The sequence below is a fragment of the Corapipo altera genome, unplaced genomic scaffold (genome assembly GCF_003945725.1).
Source record: "Corapipo altera isolate COAL_440 unplaced genomic scaffold, ASM394572v1 181b, whole genome shotgun sequence".
Taxonomy (NCBI): Eukaryota; Metazoa; Chordata; class Aves; order Passeriformes; family Pipridae; genus Corapipo; species Corapipo altera.
In genome coordinates this window covers 1,682,526-1,709,206 of record NW_020884963.1, presented here as the reverse complement: position 1 = coordinate 1,709,206, position 26,681 = coordinate 1,682,526, and the positions used below count along the sequence as shown (strand labels likewise).

Genomic DNA, 26,681 nt, shown 5'->3' with positions numbered 1-26,681 from the left:
AATCCCTTTGTACTAATTTCTTTCTGCAGTAGAGCAGGGAGTTCCCTGCTCTCTGTCACTGGTGATAATGGTTCATCCAATTAGCCAGAAACTGCATTTACTTGAGAACTGAAATGTAAAATTAAGAGAATCCAATAGGATGCTGAAAGACTATGAGAGAGATGTAAAGCAGCCCATGCCTTCTATTTTAAAATCTCACACACCTATTTATCACAGTGTATTTTTCACAGTCAACACATGAGCATACAGACAATTTGTATTTTTGTCAGACCTCTCCTGGCTGTTTACTTAGTTCTTTGGGATAAATTATCTTAATTTTTAGCTCTTTCCCTGAGCAGTGCCTGTCCTCAGAATTGCAGTCATGTCCCAAAAAGCCCTTTTTCTGAAGGCGTTTGCTGGAGATCCAAACCCAAGCCTAGGTTGTCCTCCAGGGGTACACTAATGCAGGAGAGCCCTTTCACCCCTCACAGGTATAAGGGTTGATTTAGGCTTTTTATCCTGCTTTTTACCTTTCCTGGGCATATCCTCCTGCTCAAAACTGCCTGTATTTTAGTGGGTTGGGAGATGGCAGCAGTCTGAGGGCTCTGAGGAAAGACCCATGGCCAGGGAGCTGTTCTTACTTACTATGCTGAGGGCAGACGTGTCCAGCCAGCTTTCCCTCTGGAGAATCCCTCAGCCCTCAGAGGTGCCGGCAGAGACAGCCAGGACAGCAGCCGCCAGCACTGTGCCCCTCATAGAATCAGAGAAAAATATGTTATGGCTTGGAAAGGACCTTAAAGATCATCTCATTCCAAAACCCTGCCATGGGCAGAGACACCTTCCACTAGCCCAGGTTGCTCCAAGCCCTGTCCAGCCTGGCCTTGGACACTTCCAGGGATGGGGCAGCTTCTCTGGGCAACCTGTGCCAGGGCCTCCCCACCCTCACAGGGGAGAATTTCATCCTAAAAATGTCTTTCATGAGGACGTGCACAGAATCACAGAATTGTTAGGGTTGGAAGGGACCTCTGGAGATCACCCAGCACAACCCAGGCCAAGGCAGGGTTACCCAGAGCAGGTCACGCAGGGACGCGTCCAGGTGGGTTGGAATGTCTCCAGAGAGGGAGCCTCCACGACCGCCCTGGGCAGCTGTTCCAGCGCTCTGCCACCCTCAACAGAGAGAAGTTCTTCCTCATGTCGAGGTGGAACTTCTAGTGATTTAGTTTACTGCCACAGACGTCCTTCGCGAGGACATTCCCCTCACGAACCGCTCGCCCGCAGACTGGGCTTCAACAGTGGGGGGGGGGGGGGGGAGGGGAGGACAGGGACCTTCCCAACATGGCGGCCGGACGCGGCTGCCGCCTGCCCGCCCCTCTCAAGATGGCGGCGCGGAAGGGCCGGGCGCGCCTGCGCGGCGCCGAGTGCGGTGAAATTCCTGGCGGGGGGAGCGGGAGGTGGCGGCGCTGAGGGCTCGGAGGAGGAGGGCGGCTCGGAGCCACGGCCGCGCTGCCCTGCCCGGGACCCTGCGTGCTGTGGCGGCCGGCGCCGAGCCAGACCCCCGGCGGGCGCGGAGCGGGCGGGCTGAGCGACGCTCGCCGCCGCCGCCTCTCCCAGCGCCAGGAGCCGCGCCGTCCCCGCCGCCGCTGGGACTCCCTCCCCGGGCAGAGCGGGGGAGAATGACGGAGCTCCAGTCCGCCTTGCTACTGCGGAGACAACTAGCAGGTAGCCGGACCGGCGGCGGACGGAGGGCGGCGGGTCATCCGCCGCGGGGGAGCGGCGGCCGGGCGGCCTCGGAGGGGCCGCGGCCCGCGGGAGGGGAAGGAAGGGGCGCCGGCTCGGGGAGGGGGCGGGCGGCGGTGTGTGTGTGAGGGGGAAGGGGAGATTACGGCCCCCCCTCGCCGCGCCGTGCCCAGCCGGGAGCCGAGGGAACTAGGCCGAGCGGGGGAGGGGGAGCCGGGCCGGCGATCGCTGCCAGGGGAGCCGGGGGAGGGGAGCGGGGCCGGCACGGCGGGGGAGCGTCCCCTCGGCCGCCCCCGTCCCGCCGGGGCAGCGCGGGGTGGCACCGGGCCCCACAGTCCCGAGCCTGGCGGGGGCTCCCCGAGCGCTCCCCGTGCCCTCCCCTTGCGGGCCCGTCCGCCCGGGGCGGGGGGAGAAGGGACGCGGAGCTCGTCCCGCAGCGCGGGGGATGCGCGGGGGGACGCTTGGGGGTGTTTGTGAGGCCCCGCGGAGAGGCGGAGGAAGGAGGGTTCCCCCCCAACCCCGGTACTCCGGGCCCGGGTGACCCCCCCCGCTCTCGCACCCCTTCCTGCGGGGACCTGCGGTGCCCCCGTCCCGCCTCCCCGCCGCGGCTCCCCCTCGCCTCCCGTGCCGGGAGGGGGAGGCCGCTCTCCCCCTTTGTTGTCGGGAGGAGCGGCGGGGGCAGAGCACCGGGGCAGCGGCGGGATGGTTGGGGGAGTGGGGGGGCGGCGGGACCGCCGCGGGGGGACCCGCGGGGAGGGGCGGGGGGTCCGCCGGGGGCGAGAGGGCGGGCCGGGCGCGGGGGAGGAGGAGTTGGGGAGCGGGCCGGGGGCCGGGCAGGGCCGGGGCGGCGGCGGCCGCGGAGGGCAGCGGGGTGTCCGCGGGGTGTCCGCCGGGCTCGGTGTCGCCGCGCCCCCTCCCTTTGTCCCCGGGCGGGCGGGCGGCCGAGCTGGCCCGGCCCGGCCCCGCCGAGGGGACCCGCATGCGCGGGGCCGCACAATGCGGCTCCATGTGTGCGCTGCCACACTTAAAGGGGAACGCGCCGCCAGCGCTCCCTCCCTCCAGCCCTCCCCCACTCGCACATGTCCCCGCATCCCCCGCCTGCTGCGCCCCCGCCGTCCCCTCCGGGAAGCCCACAGGTCCGCCCGGCACCTTGAGAAGAATAGGATCGCCTTTTTCGTCCCTTACGTAAAAATTGCTTCATAGCCAGATAAGGAAATGTGTGCTGCTAGGTGTCCCTAAACTCGGGCAGTTCCAGCGCCGGCTGGAGTTGGCGGAGTAGCCATACAAAGGGACGGGGTCACTGGGTGGTACAGGAATTCCCGGAGGAGGATTTTGGCCTGAGACTTCAGTAATGTCGCTGAAAGCCTAAGGGTGGAAGGCAGCATTGTTAGCAGTAAGGAGGTGAGGTTGCATAACCGGGCACAGCGAGCTGGATGATGTGCTTGTGCGTCTCCAGCACTGTCTTCTGGTTTTAGTTGACGATCAGTTTGAGAAACTTCAATATAGTTAACGACCAGCACAGGATGTTTTACCCCTTTAAGGTGGTACTCTCGGGGGAAAAAAAAAAAAACCACCAAGCAACAAAACCCTCTCATACTGTGGCTAAAAATCTCATCCTGTGGCTGCACTCCTGAATATCTGCATGCACCTGTTAATGCCTTAGCAACTGCTGGAGTTGTTAGTGACACTCAGCGAGGTGTCTGCGTGCTCAGATGAGCTAAGAGTTCTAGGTGTACCCTTACTACAGGAGCTCATGGCTGCATGTGACGTGCAGATTCTCTTTGCCGTAAATGATCTGTTTAAGGAAGCAGTAGTGTAGAATAGTTGCTTTCTAACTTGATAAAAACGAGCATTTGGTAACCTAGAATAGTTGTTCAGCTGTCTGGAGTTTCTCTTTTAACCGACTAGTTGTGCTTCATGAAAAGAAGTTTGACATTTAGCTGGAGTCTCTCAATAGTAAGTATTCAGCTTCTGTTGTATGTTTTTTGACCTTGTGTAAGCACAGGGGGGTTGGATATGTAAGTAGACTCGTAGACTGTTATATCTGGGGGTTAACTTCTGTTTAACTTTCTGCTCACTCTTTTCTGAAGGCTTTGTGTGTTCTGGTAAAAAATGGTGAGCTTTTCCCAGCTGCCCCTGTTACTGATTCAACTGTACTGACTCAAGTACTGCAACCATTTGCTTGCTCCATGCAGCTCTTGTGGGGTTTTTGTGATTTAAGTAATATTAGTGCCCTTGGTATGCTTTTACACGTATTTAAAGAAATTGAAACAATACTAAAAGTGATTGTGAGTGTGCATACTTCAGTGGGGTGAGTATTGAAGAAGAGTCTTGAACTCTTCCAGAGTCCTACATGGAGTAAGTGACCTGAGAAATAGAATAGTTTCTTCCATGTGTGATAACTAAGTGACATCTGACCTGAGCTGCCCTGGGCTGACACTGGTTTTTCAGATGGCAGGCTGCTTGAAGTCACAGTGCAGAGGCTGAGCTTCATGATGTCTCATCTTCCTTCCCTGCTGCTGACTGTCTTCTTCCAAGTCTGAGCTGCTCCACTGTGTCCCTTTGTTTACACTCACCCTGCTTATTCTACCTCAAACCAAAAATCAGCACTGTGGTATTTTTGTGTCCTGGTGGGGTTGGTACCTCAGTGTCTCTGCTCCATGCAGCTTTTGCCTGTATCCAGTGTGGTGAGTCATGGGGTTGGACCTACTGGTGGGGTTTGGAGGACAGCAGACAGGATAGGAGTTCTGTGACCTAAATTAGTTTAAATTGCTTCAGATCACTCACTTGTGCTTCAATAATGCTAATTTGACAAGGGATGTGAGGTTGGAGCTGTTAGACTTGAGCAAGACACCCAGAAGTGGAGGGAGGTTGAAGGGGCAATCTGAAACCCATATAATGGTGGGGCAGTTGAGGAATATAAAAATTCCTTAATTGTGAGACCCTGGATAGCTTTTTTCAATGCCAAGAGGAAAAAACAATGGCAGGAGGAGGAGAAGGTAATGTAAAACAGTAGTTCTCAGAATGGTTCCCTATTGGTCTCCTGTATGCTTTGGTTCTTAATATGGTTCTCAATAAAGGCATAATGGGGAAAGGAGGTGTCTGTGGCACCGAGCACTTTAATGAGCTGTTTTAATTCCTGAGCACTTTGTTAAAGTGCAGGTCAGCTGCTGAGGCTGCTTGGTTGTCAGTGAGACAAAACAATAGGTCTCATCAAAACAGCAAAACCTGACAACACAACCCCAGGTTGCTCCTATAAGTGTATGAAGACAGACTTCTATTTTTTTTTTTTTTTTCCTGGAGCAAACTGGTTTGTATTGTAACTTGAGCAGGGAACCGGGACCACAGCACCATATACACAACATGCCTCTCAGCTCCAGTGGCTGTTCTGGATGCTGATAATGCTCTCAGAGAAGGGACATTCAATGACAGTCACAAAATACAACCTCAGGTTAGATGTGGGTTGTTATGTGTTTGTTTGTTTGTTTTTTCTCCCAAATTCTATGTGGCTTCACAGTGCCTTTGCTAATGAAATATTGAGCTGGGTCACCAGGGAATTAGTGTAGTAGCTGTTTTCATATTGACATTTGCTTGCCCCCATTTGGGCACAAGAACAATTCAAGGGAGTCAGAAGCTTGGGGAGTTTTTATTTGTTTTTTTTTTTTTTTTTTTTAAAGTGCTAAGGAAGTGGTGAGTGGAGATCTCTGAGTACCAAAGCCACTTACAGGGGTAGTCTAACTAGAGCTGAAGGATCAGATATCTACAGATACCTGTGAAACTAAATGCTGTTCCTTCTCAAATCAGCTTAATTGTAAGCTCTAGCAGCTTCTGGAAATATCTTGGAATTCAAACATATTTGTCCTTACCTTTGTTGTTTGTTTGTTTGTTTTTAAGGAGAAGGGCACTTTCTGGGTTGGTAATAATGTGAAATAGAAACCGTGACCTGTCCCCTTTTTTTGCAAGCAGAGTGCAGGAAAAACTAAAAGGAAAAAAATGCCTTTGAACTTCAAAAAAATAAAAAAAAAAGTCCCCAGCAAGTATGTAGATTGGTGTAGCCCTGGGTTAGCAGAGTTCACCCCCCAGGGGAGGTGGGGGAGGAGAAACTCCGTTCTTTTTACAGCCCCCAAAACTTTATGCTCTTTAAAAAGAGGCAGGAGACAACAGGAGCGTGAAACTTCTCTCCCAGTCTCCAGAGCTGTCAAGCCCAAGGGTTTTGCAGACTGAGGTATTTCTCTGAATGCTTTTATTTCATCTTTCTGCCAAATTCTTGCTGACACAGAGACTTTGGAGTAGGCAGGCCTGTCTAGTTCCCCCAGCAGGCTCATGGAGGGAGCACACAGTGGAACTCGAAGTGCAAGTTCTCTTTAACATAAACATGGAGCACTGGAAACAGGAATAACCGTGCCCTTGCTGGCTGCACTTGTGCTGGGTTGTAAATAATCTCCAACTTAGGATACAGAAAAAGCCACAGTAATATTTTTCTCAAACATGAGAAACGGGGCATTATTTCAGTTTAGAGCGTGTACAGCTCCTGTTTCAAAGCAGAAATGCCTAATGAAAAATTAACAAGTTGGAAAACTGTATTAAATACTTCATGTGACAGTTCAACAAATTTTACTTCTTTGTGTGAAAGAACCTTGCTGTGTAACACTGAGCTAGTTGAATTTTTGGCAGTTACGTAGGATTTACTGTTTTAAAAATATATTTGAGTGGTGAATTCTGAGGAAATTGTGGAGTTAAGATCACTTTATACATCAAAGCTGAGATGCATCTCTTTTGGGTGGCTGGTGTATGAAAAACCCACTTTGTTTACAGTTGAGTACTGGCTTACAGGAGGTTTGTCTACAAGATAGTAATTTGAGTGCCACTGATTGGAAGTATAAATTTGGTGCTAGATTGCCTATGAGCTCCTCTGGGGAGGTCTGTTCATATGGTCAGTAATATTCTGATTATCCTGAATAATTAAGACTCCAAGATCCTGTACGTCAGACTTAGTATTTTAAGTGATACTGAAGTTATAAAAAACCCCTGCATATTTTTTTAAAATGAACTAGTTTATATTTTTGATAACCATCTTATCTTGGTTGGTCTAATGCTTTTTGGGATGCTTGGGTACAGCATGTGTGTACCTCTCACCTTTACCCCCTGGCAGTGGGGCCCCATTATAGCAGATAACACAGTCTTGTTTCTTGTGAGGTTGTGTTGACAGAATCATCAAAGCTCCCTTGCTCAAGCTGACTTAATAGAAAATAAAACTTCTAAAACACAGGCCCTGCTCAGACTCCAGTCACTGTAACAGCACAAACAGCTTGAATTTCTGTTGTGCTGCAAATAATGATGTGACTAGTGGCAAACTCTGCTAACTACATGTTAGCTTTTCAGATGTTCCTCTTGCAGAAAGAATCTTTCAGGGATTCTGGCAGTTTTGGAAAGTGAGGTTTAGCTAAACCTCAGAATGGAAGAGCTTGATGACTCAACCAGTTGCTTGAACAGGATGGAGCAATAACCTGCTTCATAAACTTACTGTAGCTGCCTCTTCAAGGAGTCACAGCCAGTTGGCTCTGCCTGGGTCAGCTTACTAATCATGCAGGGAAAGAACTAAGCTTACCATAAATTGAGTGTTCCTTCTCTGCTCCCCCCAAACTGTGAGTTATACCAAAGTGTGGGCATACCTGGATCTGGCAGTGAAGTGATTTCTTCCTGTTTTGTTAGAGAGTAGTGGAATGGGAGATCCTGTGGCTGGAGATCCTGTGAAACAAGAAGCAAAATTAAACCAATTCTTCCTTAGAAGAATTCCTGCTTTGTTGATAAGATCTTTATTTGGAGATGTTAAATCACCCAAATCACAATTAATTGTCTTGCCTTGTGTGATTGATGGTGATTCCATCTTATGTGTTTAAAGAGTTATTTGCTGCAGAACTGCAAACTGAGGATTTGTTGATTTGCTATAAATTTCTTGTTTAAGAGAAACAGATCTGGGATGAATCAAGTAGAGTGAATGGTCTTCAGATAAAACCACAGGTTGTAATTATAACTGATTCTGCCTTGACTCTTCTGCATCTCTTTGAGATGTTTTCTTTTTTTTGATGCAAGACAGACTTGGAACATGTGTATGTTTGACTAAGACAGGATTACTTGGTCTCTTCTGTGGTTGGTACAAGCTGGTTTTTAGTTCCCCCAAAGCCCTATGGTAACCAGTCTGAAAATAAGTGAACTTGGGAGGTAAAACTTCTTTGCCTCAGATAGGCATTCTGCTGAAGTTTCTTCTTGCAATGTGTTCAGTGCAACCTCAGGTTTGATCTAAAACACACCAGTTTGTTCCCAGCACAGAGGCTGAGCTCTAACGAAGTGGAACTGAACTGAGAGGTGGCTGCTGCTCTGAGAGTGTGAAGTAACCAAGGACTAAAATGAGTGTGCAGAGTTGGGTGCCTGGAGAAAGAAGAGCAGGTGGCTTGGGTGAGGAAGAGGGCATATGACTCCTGAAACTTGTACTGTCTGCTTTTTGTTCCAGCGTGTGGGAACAGAATCAGGGTGGCACTTCACATGCAGGGCCCTGCTATCACCCTGCTGCACCTGCTCCGTGCCTCAGTCTGCAGTGGTGTGTGGATATCTGTCAGGAGCTGGCCTTGGGGAGATCTTGCACTTACAGTCTCTACTAGGCTCGAGCCTTAGGCCTCCTTCCAAGTGTAAAATGTTCATATTTCCTTCTCTTTCCTGCTCACAGGTCCAGGGCGTATCAGCTGGAGCAGAGATCAGATATCCAGACCTTGTAGGAACACTTAAGTATAGCAATCTAATTGAAATAGGGTTCCATAAAAATAATTGCTCTCCTGGGCAGGAGCGTTAGCAGTGCTTATACAGGGTTAGAATAATAACAAAGGCTTTTTGATAGGAGCACTTTGTGAAGGTTTTCACATGCAGTCTTGTGTGTGGTTTGTTAAGGGAAACCTATTTCCTTGCCATCATCACAACACCTAGTAGGCCAAGCTGGCTGATTTTTTTTTTTTTAGCTGGCTGGCATTTGGTGCTGATCTAGATGATGATGCTGTCAGGAGTCATTTACAGAGACGTCTTAAAACAATTCTGAATAACAATGTAGCTCAAGTTAGGTTATGCAAACCTGTTATTCATATTAAAAGCAAGAGAGAAAACAAGCTGGAAAATTGTCCTTGACTTGCAACACAATTTAGGCATATGACAAGGAAAGCTCCTGATGAACTCCTCGCATCTCCCTGTGGCAACTTGTTGCCAGAGAGGCTTTCTGCTGGATTTCTAGTGGTGTTCTATTCTTGTCTGTAAACCACACACGTCCTAGAGCTCTTGGCTCTGTGCAGCAGTGCTGTTTCATGAGCAGTGTGCATGTGACTACTGAAAAGATACTTTTGTAGCTTCAGTCTGTTGGTAATTTGCAAACAGCTGTTAGGAGGTTAATTAACTTCTCCTGTCCGTGCTAAACTCAACAACATTAATGACACCGAGGGTGGCCCCTGTCTTGCCAAATTCAGCAGTTGTGCACAGTGGACATCTGAAGCTTGTAGTTGTCCTTTGTAGGTGAGAGAAATAAGTGCATGTAGAGTGTGATTCATCTGACCTGTTTTTGACATCTGCCTCGGGATGAGATAATTACGGAGTCTCAGGAACTACTTATCCTGATAAGATCTCTCTTGGATGCTGCTGAGAGTGACCCCTCTCCAATACAGACAGGTGAGGTACCCACTGAATACTTGTCTTGACTCTTCAGAGTGGAAAGAGGCATCAGACCCCGAGGGCAAAGGGAAGGTGGCATTTCTGTTCCACTGACTGTGAGAGATGGATGTGGCCCTGTGCTGCAGTTGACTCTTCATGGGCAAAGCACTGTGTGTTCCCTGCTGAGATATTTGTTTCCTTTCAGATGTGGACTTCAGAATCAGGGTTCTTCCAGTCACTTTTCTTTCCCCTCCCTTCCTCATACCACTTCCCCTCAAAATCCAGACCTTACTGGGAATGGTTTTGTTGTGGTTTTTTAACAGGCTTATTTAAACTGCTTTTTAGCCTGGGTGGTACAACTGGGCTGGATTCTGGTCCTATGGGATACAGAGCATGATTGTGGCAGTCCAGTCAAAAAGGGCTCTGCAAGAAACAGTTTATCTCGACTTCTACCAGAATTACATGACTGATATTAATTTGAACATATGTTTTGAATTTACTGCTGAGAACCTTAATTCTGGAAGCATAACTTTCAAAACTTTAAACACCACTGCGAAATTCAAAGGTTTTCATCAGTATGTTTTCTGTTTCCAGTGATTTGGGCAAGAAAGTAACTTGAACACCTTTGTTTTGAGAGGAAAGGCTTGTGGGCTTAGAAGCACAATGTGCTCCACAGTTACTTAAACTGTTGAGTTCAGACATTTGTTGAATGGCAAATACATCAATGTCTACTGGTGTCCACCTCTGTGGGCTTAAGGAGTTATGGGGAACTCCTTTAGAACCAAGGCAGTACCAAAGACCTGCAAGCTCCTGGTTGGTGTGTTAAGACTCAGTTTTTAACTAAATGGCTGACCTGAACTTCCAATTCTCTGTCTTCAGGTATGCCAGGACTCCTGTGAACATGGAGGTACAGAACACACAGAATCAAGAAACTCAGTTCTTAGCTTAATTCTAGAATAATGTGACACTTTACTCATAGAAGAATTCCAATCTCTATTAAAATGTCTCTGGTACCTTCATCCTCAGAGCTGTAGTGCCAGTTCCAGGAGCTTCTGCTGCTTCACTTCAGCCAGTGCTGCTGTCCACTTGTTTGCAGAGCTGAGCTGTGGCCATGGCTGGGAGTTTGATTGGGAATAAAACCAAAAATCAAACAAGAAACCCCCAGCCTTGTCCTCTGTCCTTCCAAAACCTGCTTCACTGTGCAAATTCGTGGAAGACTTTGTAGGTGTAGCTGAGGACATGGCAAGCAAAGCAGCACACAAAGCTGTGTGGAACTGTACTGAGATGCAACTTGCCTGTTAATGCTAATTGTCCAACCCTCCCTACAAATTCTCTGAGCTGAGAGGAGAATTTGATTTGTGGAAGTCTGAAATGCTGCCCTTATTAAGCAGAGGTGACACATGGAGCAGTGGAAATTAGTTGCCAGGCTAAAGTTAAGAGTCAAATGGAAAGCTGCTACTGAACTGGTTGGTAGAATCTCCTCTCTGTCTTTACTGTTTGTCTCCCTCCAAAATAATTTCTATGTCCTTCTGAGACTGAACCTGTTCTATCTTAATTGCTGTTGTATTTGTCACTCCCAGGGTGGCTATCAGGAGTGTGTGCATATTTTATGCTGTGTTTTGTCTGAACTTCTTGGATGAGCTTGTGGAGCAAGACAGAACATGATGAAAGCAGGTAATAGGGAGAGCTTGGGGAATACATCTGTACAGGGAGATCATGTTACTGTATCATCTCAGCCCTGGTGCTCCAGAATCAGGAAATTGCAGCTGGGTCTGCAGGCACCAAAGTCTTGGAAGTCAGAAGTGACCTCAGTTAAGTAGAACTATATGGAAGTCACAGTTTGGGATTCAGACAGGAAGGCTCTGGGAAGAGGTTTTTCAATCTGAACAGTTGTTAGAAGCTCCTGGACTAGTGTTGAGCCTCACAAAAAGCAACTAAGACAAAAACAAGCCTTATGTACAGCAGATATAAAGTGCTGCTTTTTCTGAGAGCTGGGTGAGCCAGCCAGGTGATTTCTCCAGGAGCCTTAGCCAGGCCTTGGGCTGTCTGGTCTCTGGTTTTGTGTTGTACTCAATCAACCACTGCACACAACTCAACCACTGTGTGACTTACTAAAGAGGCTGCTGTTAAAAATAACGTAGAAACTTGGATTTTTGAAAGCTTTGTGCTGTAATGTAGCTTAAAATACCCTGCAGTGTTCCTGGGCAGTGGCTGGCTGGGGGAGACGTCAGGCTGACGAGTTTGGATGCCGGACACAGCTGCTCCATGGAGCCATGGGGCTCCTTCTGCTTAGTCACTTCTGTTGATGCTGCTTTGCTCTGGGATTGGTGAAGGACCCCTGGCTTTTACAAAGGCAGTTTTAGTGAGTGTGGGAACATCAGCTTGATGGAAACTAAACCCTGAAACTGGAAGCACAGCTCATGGTTCTGTGTTGGCTCAGGTTTAAGGCAATGGTAACTCAGTTCTGCTTTAGTCAGAGCTAAAGGGACAGTGTGTTGTGTGGCAGATCGTGTGTGAGGGGAGCCATGGGACCTGAAAGTCTCTTCTGGACTTAACTCTGTTGGATTATGGCCCTTGAGTCTTCCTCACTTCCCAAATGAGGTCTTGGATTTGATCCCAGGTTCAGGACTGGGATTAAAGGAACTGCATGTCTTAATTTTTAAGCAGACACAGGGTTCTGTTCCAAGTATGTTGGTGCTTGGCAGCTGTCCAGGTGTGTGCTGCTTTGGCTGTCAGCTGCTGCTTGGTCTGCAAAGGGCTCTACCTGAAACTGCTTCTGGACTGAGAGCAAGAACTTATTTTTTTCTCTGGGTAGAAAAAAGTCTGTTACATTAAACAATCAGAAACGCAGAAAATACTGGCAGAAATACTAAACCACAGAGTGTAAAATATACTAGTAGCAAGTAAGTGGCACTTACTTGGGCATGGGCTTGATGGAAATGTGTTGATGGACTCATTTATGTTTAAAAAGTACAGGATATATTTTGCTAAGCAGGAAATCTCAAAAAAAAAATGTTGGAAAAATAACGTGGAGTGTTCCAGTTCTTTATAGGTGTCAGGCTTCTCTGCTTTTCTGGGACCCGGAGGGCAGCTCTTCAGCCGGGCTTTGGAGAGGACCTGCACCAAGAGCCTGTTCCCCCTCTCCCTGCCTGCAGGCAGGAATTGAGTCCTTTGCTTTATGAAGGATATCCATCATCTGTGTGTTTGTCTGGCAGAGCTCCCGTTCGGGCTGCAGGGAGTTAATGGGAGGGAGGGACTGATGGACACAGGGAGCAGGTGTCCCGTGTTTGGGAGTGCAGGAGGCTCTGCTCTGGCCCCTGCCTGGCACCAGCCCCGTGGCACTGAGCAGAGTGTGTGTGTTCCTTTCTTGCCATGTTTGCATCACTGCTTGTTTGGGATTTTGGTGCATGGATTTCACCACTGTCTGAGGCTCAGCTAGTGAGCAGATAGGCAAGAGACAGGTGGTACTTCAGTGACCTTTTCTGATGTGCAGCACTGACCATATCCAGGGAAAAAAGCAAAACCAAACAAACTCTTGCCTTGTTGGCATGTTTTAATGAGTAGCAGCTCTTGGCTGTCCATGGTAAAGCAGCCAAGGATGATGTTTTTCATGTCCCAGTGCAAAACTTTCCTGAGACTTCCTTTTTTGTCTGATGACCAGCCCCGGTGTTTAGTTTAGCACAAATAATCTGGGTGGAAAAGCTCATTTTTAACTTGCCTCTGGTAACTCCAAATACCTCTCATGGAGAAGGTGGCTGAGCTTATGGCCATTGTGTTACCTCAGAGTATTTCTGCAGGCAGCAGCTGTTTGAACTGTGGTTCAGAATTGCTGCCACGGAAGGAAAATAACCTTTTCCCAAGCAGAGACTGAGGCCACCTTCTTTAAAAGCTGTAACGTGGTCATTTGCTTTATAGGCAACATCCACTAAGCAAGGTTCTTTAACTGCTTTAACTGAAGATGTCTAATGACTGTCCCTTTCATGCAGTTTAGATGTTTTCTTAAGTTAATTAACAGTTGGCACCAGCAATCTTATTCCTTCTCCCGACGTCCCTTGCACAGTCCTAGGTATTAGTCAGTGTAAGAGCTGTCTTTCTTTGGGAATAAGTGCATGAAAAACGTTTCAAGCTACTTAAGGATAAAGTTATTTGAGGCTGAGACAGATATAAAAAGAAATTAAAATAGCACAAATTAAGAATTATAAAAAAAAATGTGTACGTTGGAATGCTTGAAAAGAGTGTGGCATATTTAAATAGAAGAATGCTGAATTTTTTCTGTCAGGCTTCTTCAATGTTTTTATCACTGAGAAGCGATAACTTGCAAACAATAAAGAAGCTAAACATGAGCAGCTTGAGTTAGAGCAGTTCACACAGAACTTGGCATAAATCCTTTTCTCCCTGTGGAACTACAGAAATGAGGGGGCTTGCGTTTCACAGGACTCAAACCTGGTATTTGCACTTTCTCTTGACTTCTGTAGCTGTTAGGGTGGATATTCTGTATTACAGCACTAATATACCACCTGAAAGGATTATAGAAGTGTCCTGGGCAGAGATGGCTTTTTGGCACAAGCAATATTTTTTTTTTCCAAATGAAATCCTGCTTTAAAAAGCAGGTTATGTTCACTACTGGTATGGTACTTTTAATATCCCATGCTGAAGGAATGCCTGTGGTAAGGGGCTGGTGAAATTCTGGCTTAATGTGGAACACTTGCCTAGTCTATCTGCCCCTTCTGCCTCCAGTTGAAGTCACTCAAGCTTGTGCAGCTGTTTCCCCAGAGTTTCATAGATGCCAGAGTGTGAAAACAGATTTGCTTAGTGGAGATGTGGCTGTGCTGTAGTTTTGGGGGTTGAAGCTTTGTCTTGGTTACAGACCCTGTGATGTTACCTTTTCTTTCAGGCATTGTCTGGAAAACCGTGGTTTGGTTCAGTAGCCAGGTCTTTGTCCTGCACCTTGGGGAGTGGGTGGTTGACCTCACCTTGTGACTAAAAGCCTCTGAGTAACTCCCAGGGAAACTCCTTCCAATGCATTCCTTGGGACTTTAGCACTGAGTCACGTTTGGATAAATTTGGCTCTGAATTGTCAGTGACTGAGCAAAGTTGATATCCTGGTATCTGCCTCTCCAGGACTTTGATCCTCCATGTGAACCTCCTCCCTGTGTGGATCAGACTCTGTGTGGGGCTTGAATTGATTCTTCTTGCCTTTTTTAACCATGATTTAAATAGTTCAGAACTTCGCTGGCAAACAGTGTCTGAAAACTTACAGGCAAATCAGTGTGGAATTAACAGTAGGCTCTTCTCCATAAAATTGAGGTTTTCACTTGAAGTGAAGGTACTGCCTGTACCTGAGGACTTTCTAAGACCCTCTGAATTTCAAATAATACAAAATACAACTACTGGGTTTACAAAGTGGGAATATGTGCACAAACTGGGCTGTGGAACAGAGTAACGAGGGTTGTATAATATAATTGTAAAGGAAAACATCACTAATTTCATCTGGAAATTACTGGCCATTTGAAGGAATAACTTTTTTTTTTCCCCACCTTCCCCTTTCCTAAATACCCGAGATCTCTCAGGACTGTTGCAAATGCTGTGTGAAGAATTTCAATTTGGCATCAATATGGCATTTGAAGTAATTTTTTTACCTGAAGCTGTCAGTTAATAGATGTTCTCCCTACCCCAGTTGGATTTTAGGCAGAACTCCTTTGAGGTGTTTGATTCCAAATCTCATGTTTTTTCCTGGAGCAGGCTGAAAGCAGAAACTCAGTGGAGTCTCCATCTAGGTCTGACCTCTGCATGGCTGTTGCCAGAGAAGCCTCTATCTGGCAGTGGTCTATACACTCAGAATCCTGTATTGCTTATCACTAGTGGATAAAACTGTGAAACAAAAGGAAAAATAAAAAACCCACAAACACTGAACAGCAAAACAGCTTATCTTCTGTGTTCTCTTCTAGTAGTTCAGAATATAGTAAATCATCATCTCCAGAATTCACTGGCACAGGTCTCAAATGCTTTCAGATTCTGGGGAAAAAATCATTTAAGGAAAGTAGGATGTTACTTTTAAATAGAAACACAGCGTGACTTTGATCTTCTGTGAACGTTTTGTGGAGTTAAAGATAGACTTTGGTTTAAGCTGGCTCCTCAGGGTTCTTACACTGTGGCTTTTTTATTGGTAGAAAACCTGTTTCTTGGCTTAAACACTTGTTGGTCTCTAGTTTAAGAGACCATGTGAGTTATTGTGGCCCTTCTGCTCCTGCTTGGATAGTTTTGGAGCCAGAGCTGGGCTCTGCTTAGGCACAGACTGGCGTGTGTGTGACTGGGAGCTGAGGGAGCTCACCCAGGCCAGCAGTCCATGAGTAAGTGCCAAATACCCTGGGGTTTTTTGGTCACGTACAGAGGCATGAGCAGAACAGCAAATGCATGTCCTAGACACCTAAAGTTACTCTGAAATTTCTTTTTCCTACACAGAGCTCAACAAAAATCCAGTGGAAGGATTTTCAGCGGGCTTGATAGATGATAATGATCTGTATCGATGGGAAGTCCTTATTATTGGTCCTCCAGATACACTATAGTAAGTACTGATACTTTATAGAAACTTAAGTAAATTCAGCTTTACTAGTTCTAGTTTGGTCTAAGTGAGTAGAAGTTAACCAAAATCTTTGTGCTAAGTTAGGTAATGCTGTTCTGTTACTAGCAAAATAGCTGTAAATAGCTGGATTTGCTCTGGAGAAGTTCTGAAGTGCTTTGCTCCCCTGGGAAAAGGCAACACTGATCCCTTTGTTCTTGTATAGAAAACAGAAAGAATGATTGTCCTTAGAGGCAGCTGCTGTTTCCTTTCACACATAAGCAAGGCAGGTAAAATCCACTCCTTGCTGCTCCTGCAGGGAGGCTGGAGTTCAGCTGATAGCACAGGGTGAGATTGTTACAACTTCGTGCTGGTGATGCAGGCAAATATTCCAGCTGATTTACTTGGGGGAACTGCAGGAGTCCACAGAGCCTCAAGTCCTGTCAGTTTGAGATGGGAGAACCTCCAGCTGTGACCTGGAGTACTTCAGGGGGATCATCTACCCCAGCTCCTGGGAAACGTTCTGTGCCCGGGAGGGGTCAGCTCAGAGTGAACTCCTGAAGGTGAACTCAAAGTGAACTCCTGAAGATGAACTCTGTTTTCCTTCCTTAGGCTCTTGCAGTGGTAAATTACTGATACAAAAAGCCCAGTGACATTTACTTGAGGTCACTTTTGGTCCCAGCATGAAGTTGTATATCTCGTGTCTGCAGCCTTCTGAATAAATACTTAAGCCCAGTAATCAAGTTGCTTTGCTTTTCCTCAAGCTCATTACACTGTGATTCTCACATCTTGCATGAGATGATTTCTCCAGCTTCTCTTGACCTTTTCTGAACAATCTTGTAGTGGTTCTGTTACATTCTCATGGCCGTTTTATAAATACTGTCAGTAAAGAAATGCTGCTTCTAACTGAACATCATCTTAGGGGCTAAAAATTGCAATACTATTTTTTTCCCCACTTCATTGAAGTCCTGAGCTTTTTTTGAGGCTTTTTAGATAAGAAGCTCTCTTCTGTTCCAGTCCCCAGTTGCTGTTTTTCAGGGTAGTATGAGGCTGAATCCCTCCTCCCTGGGCTGTTTGACAGTGTAATATAATAGTTAAACTTCACCAGTTTTCAAACTTAAATCTCATTCCTGTTCCCACTTTATTCTGAGTTTACTTTCAAAGATTCAGACTCAGAGCATTATTCTACTGACAGAAACCCCTTTATTAGGAATATTGCTAGAAATGGCACTGGTCTCCCTTAATTGACAGCTGTACTTCATTAACTGATTTCTAATGGATATTCAATTTAAGAACTGTGTTTGTGTGCAGCTGATATGGGGCAACCAGGGACACCCTACAGTTTTAGGATCTGCTTCTTTAAAAAGGCAAAGGAGGACCTTTTCACTTTGGAAAAAAAAAAAGATTTAACTGGTTTGGGGCTATCAACAAATGTAATCTAACACTCCTTTGTCTTGACTGTTATAGATGTTAAAATAGCCCAGTTTCTGGAATTCTTACCCTTCCCAGGGTGAGGGATTCTTTGGAAACTGCCTCTCTTTTCTAAAACTTGTGAAAAATGACTGCTGTGGGTTCAGATCCCCTCAGCTGCTTCAAGGGCCAAGTCACTCACATCTAGTGATTTTTGGGGTTGGGTTTGTGGATTTTGTTGGTTTTTTGTTTTTTGGTTTGTGTTTTTTTTTTTTTGAGACACTTGCTAGAATTGCACATCTTTGGTTAGTGGTGGTAAAACATGTTATTTTCCCAGTAGCCTGTGGGCTTTGGGGACTGGCTGTCTTAACACTTTATAAATACAGGAAAAAAAAATTGGCACTGAACTGTTTTCTACACCAATTGTTTTGTCTGTGTGGCTGCCCTCGTCACACACACTGCACATCCTGTGCCACCTTTGGAGGTTTATGGCCCACTTTTTGTCATCTCTGCCTTTGCAATTGCAAATTCTGTTACAAACTTCAATTACAAGAAATGACAGTAACAGGGCAAGTGCTGTTGTAGTAGTTACATTAGCAAAGTATTCCATCTGTAAAGCTTTCCATGTAAAACAGGCCCTCACATTTTTTCAAAAGGGACTGTTCCTGGCCTGTAAATCCACATAAAAACTGGATGTCTCTTGTTTATTGTTGTTTTCCAGTTGAGTGGGTAACTGTAATGCAGAACACCTCCCTGTCATGTCTGAGTCCCTTTAGCTTAGTGTGGAAAAAGTGGTATTGGAAATTTGGTTTTTTACGTTTTTCATGCTGTAGACACAGCTCTAAAGCTTTCAGTGATTTTTTTCACTGGGGTTCACTGCTGCAGGCTGATACCACAAAATTTGGTCTCTAAAGGAAGAAAATGAGTGTCAGCTTGCCTGTACTTGAGAAGGGCAGTTATTGGCAATATTTTTTTTTTCCTGTTAATAAATGTACTGGGTGGAAAAATGTAAGTTGTGATTCCAGATGGTGAATTCCTTGGCAGTTTTTTGATGTTTTTGGGTGGTTTTTCCCCTCTAGAACATCATCCTAGTTCTAAAAAAGATAGTGTTGGGGAACTGGCAGTATCCTGTGAAAGGATCTTCTCAATCTAGAAACTCTTTGCATTGCATATGGAAGTGTTGGTACTGTTAATTACCAACATGTTCAGTTGTGTGAGGGGTAAACTTAGAGCTTTTGATACAGCAGTAAGTTCCAACCTTCAGCTTAAGCTTACAAGAAACTCTACTAAGATATTTTTGATTCCCCAGTGAAGGTGGTGTTTTCAAGGCTCATCTTACTTTTCCAAAAGACTACCCACTGAGGCCGCCAAAAATGAAATTCATCACAGAAATCTGGCATCCAAATGGTAAGAAATGTCAAAGTTTCAATTTCTTTTTGCAGTTAAGGACTAAAATGCAGTGAAGATAAATGGGTACGTTTCTGTTCTTGTTAGAAATATGAAACTCTGCTTTTACTTTGCCATCTTCACTTAATAAAGAAGTAATAACCATGGCAGATTTTTTTAATAGGGCTGCTCTGAGAGCATAAAATACTCCTAAAGTATTTTCAGAAGCTGTCGAGAGCAGCTTCTTGCATTCTTGGTAACTGTTCAGGGATTTTTTTTTTTGCTTAATTTTTTTCCTAAGTGCAAAATTCTGGTCTGAGGAGAAGCTTGACTTCTGGAGCTGCTTTTTGTTACACCTTCAAGTATTTCAGCTTGGTATTACTGACTTGGCAGTTCACTGTAGAGGGCCCAAGGTTGTCCTCCTCTGGGGAAACATGAAAGGAAATCACAGCATCTTTTAGTCCCTCCAAAGGAGACTCCTCCTAATGTTTCCTTTACCTAGGCACTGCTGGACATAGATGGGAAGGTAAAATAAAATGGGAGGTGGTTTTACTGGGAAGGAGAAATGCTCTTCAGCCTCAGAAACTGTAGATGTTGAAAACTGGGAGGAGAGCAGCACAATGTTCCCATCGTCAGGGACAGGGGATATTTTGATGCTGTGGCAATTTCAGCTCTGGAAATACCAGAGTACTTGTCAGGCACTTTCTAATTCCAGCAGTTTAAATCATATTCCAATATGTTCCAGTGATATGCTGTGGAGAAAAGGTCACTCTCTAGTTTGCTGAACTTAACAGAAAAAGCTGGAGTGGAAGCCTGTCGAAATAATAAATAGACTTGGAAGTTGCAGCATGGTTAGAATTGAGTTCTCCCTCCCCGTGTGCCCTCTCTGCCCCAAGTCCAGGGATCCTCAGACTTCCCCCAAGCCCTCTTTGTTACAGTTGGAGCTCTGCAATGGTTAATGCCTTTCCTCTTGTATAAAGTGTCCTCCCAACCGTGTTTGAGGCTGGCTGGGGTGAGGATGAGCAGTTCCCTGACTCCTGAAGGGATGCCAGGCTGTTGTTCACCACTGAAATATTCCTCCTTGTGTTTTGCAGTTGACAAGAACGGCGATGTCTGCATTTCAATCCTTCACGAGCCCGGGGAAGACAAATATGGCTATGAAAAACCTGAGGAACGCTGGCTTCCCATTCACACAGTGGAAACCATCATGATTAGTGTTATTTCTATGCTGGCAGATCCCAATGGTGATTCTCCTGCTAATGTCGACGCAGCGGTAAGACTTTGCTTGGACTGCACGTTGTCTTGTTGTAGAGACCTTGCAATGGAGCTTTGTTTCTAGTTTGATAAACAGTACAGTGACTTGGGAAGAATCTTATATTGCAGGCTAAGGTTATCTTTTTGTTGGGAAATGCAGTGGTGTCAAACAGAATCGACAGTTAGCCCTGGGAAAGTTCCCTACACCTCTCTGCATCAGTTTTCCTGTCTCATGGATTCTCAGAGCAGTAGGTTTGACTGTGTAGTTCTGAGAATGCAGTTGAAAGCTTCACTGGGCATCTGGCCTTCAGCTCTGGAGGAAGGGTTGTCCCCTGTGGACTGGCTAAAAGCGAGGAAAATGGTCTGATTTATAGTCAAGGGCTGGGGTGAAGCTGCAGTTGTTGGATGCAGGTGTTTGATGCAGCACAGTGTTTGTGCAGCATGGCCTGTGCTCTGGGGGGTATGAACACAGCTGTCAGCTCTCTAGAAGAGCTGCCTTCATAGCAGAATGACAGTTAGGCTGATAAAGGTGGTGGGGAGGGGAAAAAGAAGTCTCAGTTCTGGAAAGACGTAGGGAAAACAGACTTCAGGCCCCAATCATCTGAGATCTCACCACCATGCTTTCCTTGGAATTACTCCTCAATTGCAGTTCAGCAGTGACTTATGAGTGCTGTCCTCTCTCAAAAGAGAAGTTCTGGGTCCTGTAACTGTAGGAGTGAGGAAAAGGGAGATGGGGACTGGAAGATGCAGAATTTCCTAGAGGAATGTGAACCTGCTCTGTCAGCCCAGCTGTACCTTCCCAAAGTGGGTGGGAGTTTGGTAGTTTCCTGGAGCCTTTGATCTACTATGTTATATTTCCAAAGGTGGTTGAGCTCTGCTGAAAAATCATCCTGGGAACAGACTCATGTGAAACAAATTGAATGGGGAGAAAACAGAAAATGAACACAAAGTTGTAGTGACCAGTATCCTCATTTAGCATTCTTTGAGTGTTGGACCTCCCCTTCTTGTGTCATGTTACTGGTGGAAACAGATACCCAGGAGACACAGACATTTTCTGCTGGCAAACCTGAGAGCACTGGGAGGAGCAAGTTATTAATGAAATGCTGAAAGTGCAATTAGAATCCCTCAGTTCCCAAACTGATGCATGTTCAATGTAGCTGCCCTAACCCTGGAGAAATCAGGTGTTTTTAGCTGTCCTTGTTACCTTCCTGACATCACAAGCTTTTTTATTGTGCCCCACTGTGACAACTATTTCAAGAGTGACTTCTTTTCTATTTTTTTTCTTTTTTCCTCAGAGAAGTTAGGTACAAATTGAATTGGTTTTACCTGAACCTTAGGGCAAGGGTTGAAAATGAAAACAGCATTTTCTAGCCCAGCTTGAAAGAACATAAATCCACCTCTGACTGTGAAGACAGTACTGAGGCATCACTTTGGATGCTAGAAACTATTTTTTCTGCCTATGGTTTGAGACGTTTCAAGGAACTTTCAATGTGCTGCTTGAGCAGCTCGGCCTCTCCTGCTGGATTGTAGATCTCTTCATATGAACCAGAACATACTCATCAGGGTAATGAAGAATCAGCAGCTCCTGTGTTTACTGCAGCAATAAAATTTGGCAGTTACTAAAAGATACTTTGTCTGCTGTGATTAATTTCTAGTTTTAAATAAATCTGGAGAATAAGGTGTTAGAGAGGCAGTTCAGGGCATTACAGGAGCAGGGGATATACCTGCCTGCTGGAAAAATGAACTGTGCATGTTGGAGTCTCTTGGAGTGGGGAAAAAAATGAGGAACAGGAACCTGAATAGATATTTTGAAAAGCAAACAGAACAGTTCATGACCTAATATAACATTTTTAGAGACGTAGCTGTCAAATTGGAAACTTCACTCGCTATTCAAGTTGGAGCACTTACTTTATAGAACTACAAATATAAAAAGTAGAAACAAAAACTAAGGCTCTGAAGCTCAGAGGGCACAAATTCAAAGCTTTTCTTGGCCTTAAGCCACCTTGTGTGAGCTGTCCTGTGTCCCAGTGCAAGGAACCAAATGCTTGCTGCATGAATTGCTGAAAAAGAACAAATTAATTAGTAGCCTTATTTGTGCTTTCACTGGGAAGTTGAGATGTGCTGGGCTTTTCCAGTGTGATTTATTGACTAAGTGAGCTTGGAGGTGGTAAATGTGTTAAGATATGCCAGTTATCCTAATTTTTTTTCTCACTACAACCTTCACTCTGAGCAGGGGTGAAAAGAAAGGTGGTGTGTGTACTAGATGGCATAGGGAAAACAATGTGGGGGTTTGACCCCTTCCCTCACCCCTGCATTAAGAATATATTGCTTATATCAGAGGCTTAAGAACTGTGGCACTTCATGGAATAAGGGGTTCTTTGTATTTTCCCAGCCCTTCTGACTGTGGGGCAGTACCCAGCACGTCAATCTTTACCACACCTGAGGCTGCTGTGCTTTCATCTGAGCTCCTCATGAGCCTGGCACAAAAAAAAAAAGGCAATCTGGCTGCACTTGCTCCTGTAGGTTTTTGTGACACCTTGATGTGTGCATCTCTGGATCAGACCTACCTCTTACCTCTCTTCCTGTTCATCTTTATCTTTGCTCTTCATCTGGGCAGCTCTGAAATCAGATCCCCGTCCCAGAGAGCAGCAGTGGGTGAGCTGAGTGCTCTCTTCAGGTCTTTCTCACAGAGCCAGGATCTTGCAGCCATATCTAACCAGGAGGTGTTTGCTTTCTAAGGACACTGCTGTGCCTCTTCTGAACACTGTGACTTCTGTGTTTCTGTCCTGCAGTGTCCTGGCTAGACTGAGAGGGAGTTGAAACTGTCCTAAAAGAAAAAAATTTCAGTTAACTACCAGCTCCACAGTACCTTTTTCACCACTGCAGTTAAAGACATTATCTCTAAGACATTATCTCTAACCCATAACAACAGCTTGTGGCCCACAGTTTGAGTTTGCTGCTGCTTTGCAGGCTGAAGTAAATAGATTTTAGTGTAGCCACCAGTTTAGTCTTGGAGAATGTGTAAAATTCAAAGCTCCATCCTCACTGTCTTGTGAGCAGCTGGCACAGAAACCCAGAGGAAGCTTCCAAAAGTCCTGAATATCCCAGGTTTTCAGTGACTGTAAGCAAATTTAGGTGTTGACTAGATGGCTAATGTCTGAAAGCATAAAACACCAAGAAGCTTCCTAGAGCTTGTGCATTGTTGTAGGACTGACATCTGAAAGCTGTCTATTCAATTACAGAAAGAATGGAGAGAAGACAGAAATGGAGAATTTAAAAGAAAAGTTGCCCGCTGTGTAAGAAAAAGCCAAGAAACTGCTTTTGAGTGACACTTATTCAGCAGCTAGTAGCTTCACTTTTTTCAGGGTAAGTATCCTCCTCAAGCCAAGACAAGCCAGTTACCTGAGTTGAGGTTTTTCTGCCTGAGTGTTGCTGAACTATTTCTCCCCCTCCCAAAAGCAAAAAGAAAACCCCAACCCTTTCTTCTCAGCTGCGTGGCCTCAGTGGAGCTCTTTGGCTGTGTGCAGTGCTAAAGACTAAAAGAACTGAGTGCAGTTGACTTCTGCCAAAATTGGGGAACTTCTCTTGTGCTCTTGCACTTATGCTGTTCAGCAGTTTAACTTCTCTTTATCAGAATTCATCCTGCTTTATTAAGAGTGCTCAGAGGTTGCTGGAGCTGTAATAGAAGGGGGGAATAATTCTTTCATGTTCATTATTGTGAAGAACACTTGCAAGAATCTTTTAAAAGCATCTTAAAAGTCTTGCTGTCTCAGGAGTTGCAGTTTATCTTGCATGTTGCATGTAGATTTTAAGTAAGACTTCAGTGTGGTTGTTGGGAACCATTCAGAAGGGTTTGCTTCAGGAATTTGCTACAGGAATTTTAGTGCAAAGTCTGCTGGCACATCAGAAAGGATCAAGCTGAGATGTTGACCATCAGTAATATCAAGGAAGGTGATGTTCTTTTCAGCAGCCAAAGAAACCTCAACATTTTTGCTGAGGAAGGCTTGGGAATAGCTTCAGACAAACAGCTGTGTTCTGCTTGCAAGCTGAACTGGGATGTTTCTGAGGGCCTGGACAAGTTTTGACCTGAGAGCAGCTGACGTGATATTTGCATTTTATGCCACCCTGTTAAAGAGATTCTGACTCAAGATACTTACTCTAATTTGCACAATCACATCTCAGTTTTAATGGGACTTTTAATAACCTCTTGTAGAAAGCTCTGTATTAAAACATGGCCTTAAATCCCTGGCCTTTGGTCACTTTATCTTTGGTATGCCAAAGGAAAACTTCCTCCATGAGCTAATAATTTCCCACTCTTGCTTTTCAAAGCAAAAAAGAGCTTCGTGTTGAAGCTACCTTTTCTTAATGGTTGGTTTGGCAAGTGAAATTTGGCTGGAGAAGCCCAAATCCATATTCACTGGTTATCTGCAGCATATATAACTCACAGGGGCAGAAATATGGCACTGTGTGTAGTTCAGAGGGGTTGTACTGACTGAAAAAACCAGAAAAGCTTACTAAATTCTTCTGCTAGTTAGTTTTTTTTCACCATGGTTGTACAGGAGAGAGTTCCTTTCTTACCCTTTCGTAAGCACTGAGGGGCTGGGGGAAGGCTCCAGCTGTGACAAACTGGTACTGCAGGATCTCTTCTCTGCAGAAATGCTTTGATGGAACTTTCTCTGGTGTAGATAAAGCATGAAAAATGCTCAATATTGATCAAAAGGCTAAGCAAAGGAACGGAATGTCTTGTACAACTGCCTGTAACTGGAGTGTAAGAACTGTTAATGCAGCTTTCCTTTTTTTTTTCCTGTGTTGGAGAAAGGGAGTAACTGTGAGTAACACTCCAGAGTATCCTTAACTAACCTCAGCTCTGTTGCCATGTTGAACTTGGCCATCGTGAAACAATGCTCGTGACAAATATTTTAAGTAATGCTGTGTTGCTTTTTTGGAAGGCAAAAGCTTTTTCTGAGTCCTGGTGACTCCTCCCGAGTGAGGGATGGGCAGGGAGCTGGATGAGAAGGGGCCATTCCAGCTGGTTTCAGCCCAGTGCAGTCTGACTGGGGGCTGTGGTGCCAGTGCTCCCTGGGCACTGCTGGCCCATTTTGGACAGGGATGCACAGACCTGTCAGTGATAAATCTGCACTGCTCAGCCCTGGGTGTGAATAATCCAGCCTTGAGAAGCAACATGAACAACAGGAGCCTGAAGGTGATAGTTGAGCTTGGATACACAGTGTGCTGAACTAACTCCAGTCTTTCTCAGGTGATGAGTTTGGATTTATCCATCTCCTGCACAGAGGTATGTAAAGTTCTTAAACAAGTAACAGTTACCTTCTTGAGCCTGAAACACTGATTAACATATTGACAGTAACTGAGGGTGATGAGAGGTTTCATTTTAACACCTGTGATTTCTTTGCAGGTCTCCAATTGAGAAACATGGCACTGTTTTTTTTCCTGCACTCTACCCACCTATTGCTGGACTTCTGTTGTTACAAGTTGGCAAACACTGGCTGGAACTGGGCTGCAATAAAACATGCCAGTTATCAATGCTGACAAGAGCCTAACAAGTGCCAACACAAGATGATTACGCATTTTGAAATCTAATGAACTGCTTTAACCTTCAGGAAGAATTGTAAAGATGTGTACATAGCACAACATGATCCGGATAATATATATACTGTTCATGTACATCCACAAATACACATTGTACCAAATAATGCTGTCAGTAGTTAGGAATAGAATTGTGTAAATTCTAAAGATTTTAGCAGGTTTTTTTTTTCTCTCCCTATTCATTGTTTCCTATGAGTTTAAAAAAAAAAACAAAAACAACCAAACAACAACTTGTGAAGCATGTCAAACTAAAAACAATTAGGATAAAGTTGTTTTTTTGGGTTTATTTTGTTGGGTTTTTTTTCCCCTCCCACTTTAATTTTCCTTTGACCCACTGAGGCTTAATTAAAATTTCTCGCTTATTAAAGTTTAGGGGTTTTGTTTTTGTTTTTTTGTTTTTGTTTTTTGGTTTTTGGAAATGTGCTCCCTTTTATTTCCCCCCATCAGAACTTTAAAATTTTCCTAATTAAACCCTGAAAGGATTTGCTATCAATTACTTGTGTCTTCTTTTATGATGACCTTTGTAGTCTCAAAGGTGCTTTATTTTTTTTTTTTTTCCTTCCCACCCCTTTTTTAAACCCAATTACTCCTCCTTCTTGAATTGGGTATAGCAATAAAACTGGCCCTGGAGCACCCTTGAGCAGCCTGAGGGATTTTTAACTTCCAAGGACTTGAGTGCTTTCCCTTGGAAGTTCAGTTGACTAAGTTAGTCCAAGATAGGAATGAGCTGCTTTTTAGGGGTGAAATTTTTGGTTTGCCTTTTTCATTGCCTGTTTGTGGGGCGGGGTGTGTGTGTGGGGGGGAGGCTTGTTTTTTCTCAAGGTTGAGTTCAAGCATGCACATCTGTAGGCTTTCAAATGACTAACTTCTGGGTTTGCTCTCAAAAATAGTTTCCCTCCTTCCTTTACTCTCTTCTGTGGCCCTTCATCTGCTTTGCCTTCTACTCCAGAGTTTTCCTCACCTAATGTACAAAGAAAATTACGATGTATATTTTCATGTAATTTGATTTTTGGAATTCTGTCACCTGTAGTGAGTTCTTCCAAAATATAATTTTTTCCAATAACAA

At 45.2% G+C, this 26,681-nt stretch overlaps 2 protein-coding genes across 4 annotated transcripts in view; one reads left to right on the top strand and one right to left on the bottom strand.

The window, feature by feature from the left end:
* The window catches only part of SPNS3 (sphingolipid transporter 3 (putative)), a 47,398-nt gene extending 46,593 nt beyond the window's left edge, over positions 1 to 805 (bottom strand). For both annotated transcript variants that reach the window (XM_027664508.1, XM_027664507.1), the window contains exon 1: positions 625 to 805. The gene's annotated coding sequence lies outside the window, so the exon portion shown is untranslated. The remainder of the gene's footprint in view (positions 1 to 624) is intronic.
* A 601-nt stretch (positions 806 to 1,406) lies between these two features.
* Positions 1,407 to 26,681, top strand: UBE2G1 (ubiquitin conjugating enzyme E2 G1). 2 transcript variants are annotated; one of them, XR_003531088.1, is made up of 7 exons: positions 1,555 to 1,698; positions 15,865 to 15,967; positions 18,681 to 18,778; positions 19,852 to 20,030; positions 23,254 to 23,377; positions 25,269 to 25,304; positions 25,425 to 26,681. XR_003531088.1 is itself a non-coding variant. In XM_027664414.1 (6 exons), the coding sequence occupies exons 1-5, from the start codon at positions 1,653 to 1,655 to the stop codon at positions 23,338 to 23,340; spliced, it is 513 nt and encodes a 170-aa protein (XP_027520215.1). In that variant the 5' UTR covers positions 1,407 to 1,652; the 3' UTR covers positions 23,341 to 23,377; positions 25,425 to 26,681. The 2 variants fall into 2 exon arrangements, 1 of the variants encoding a protein (XP_027520215.1); XM_027664414.1 differs by lacking the exon at positions 25,269 to 25,304 and having other exon boundaries at positions 1,407 to 1,698.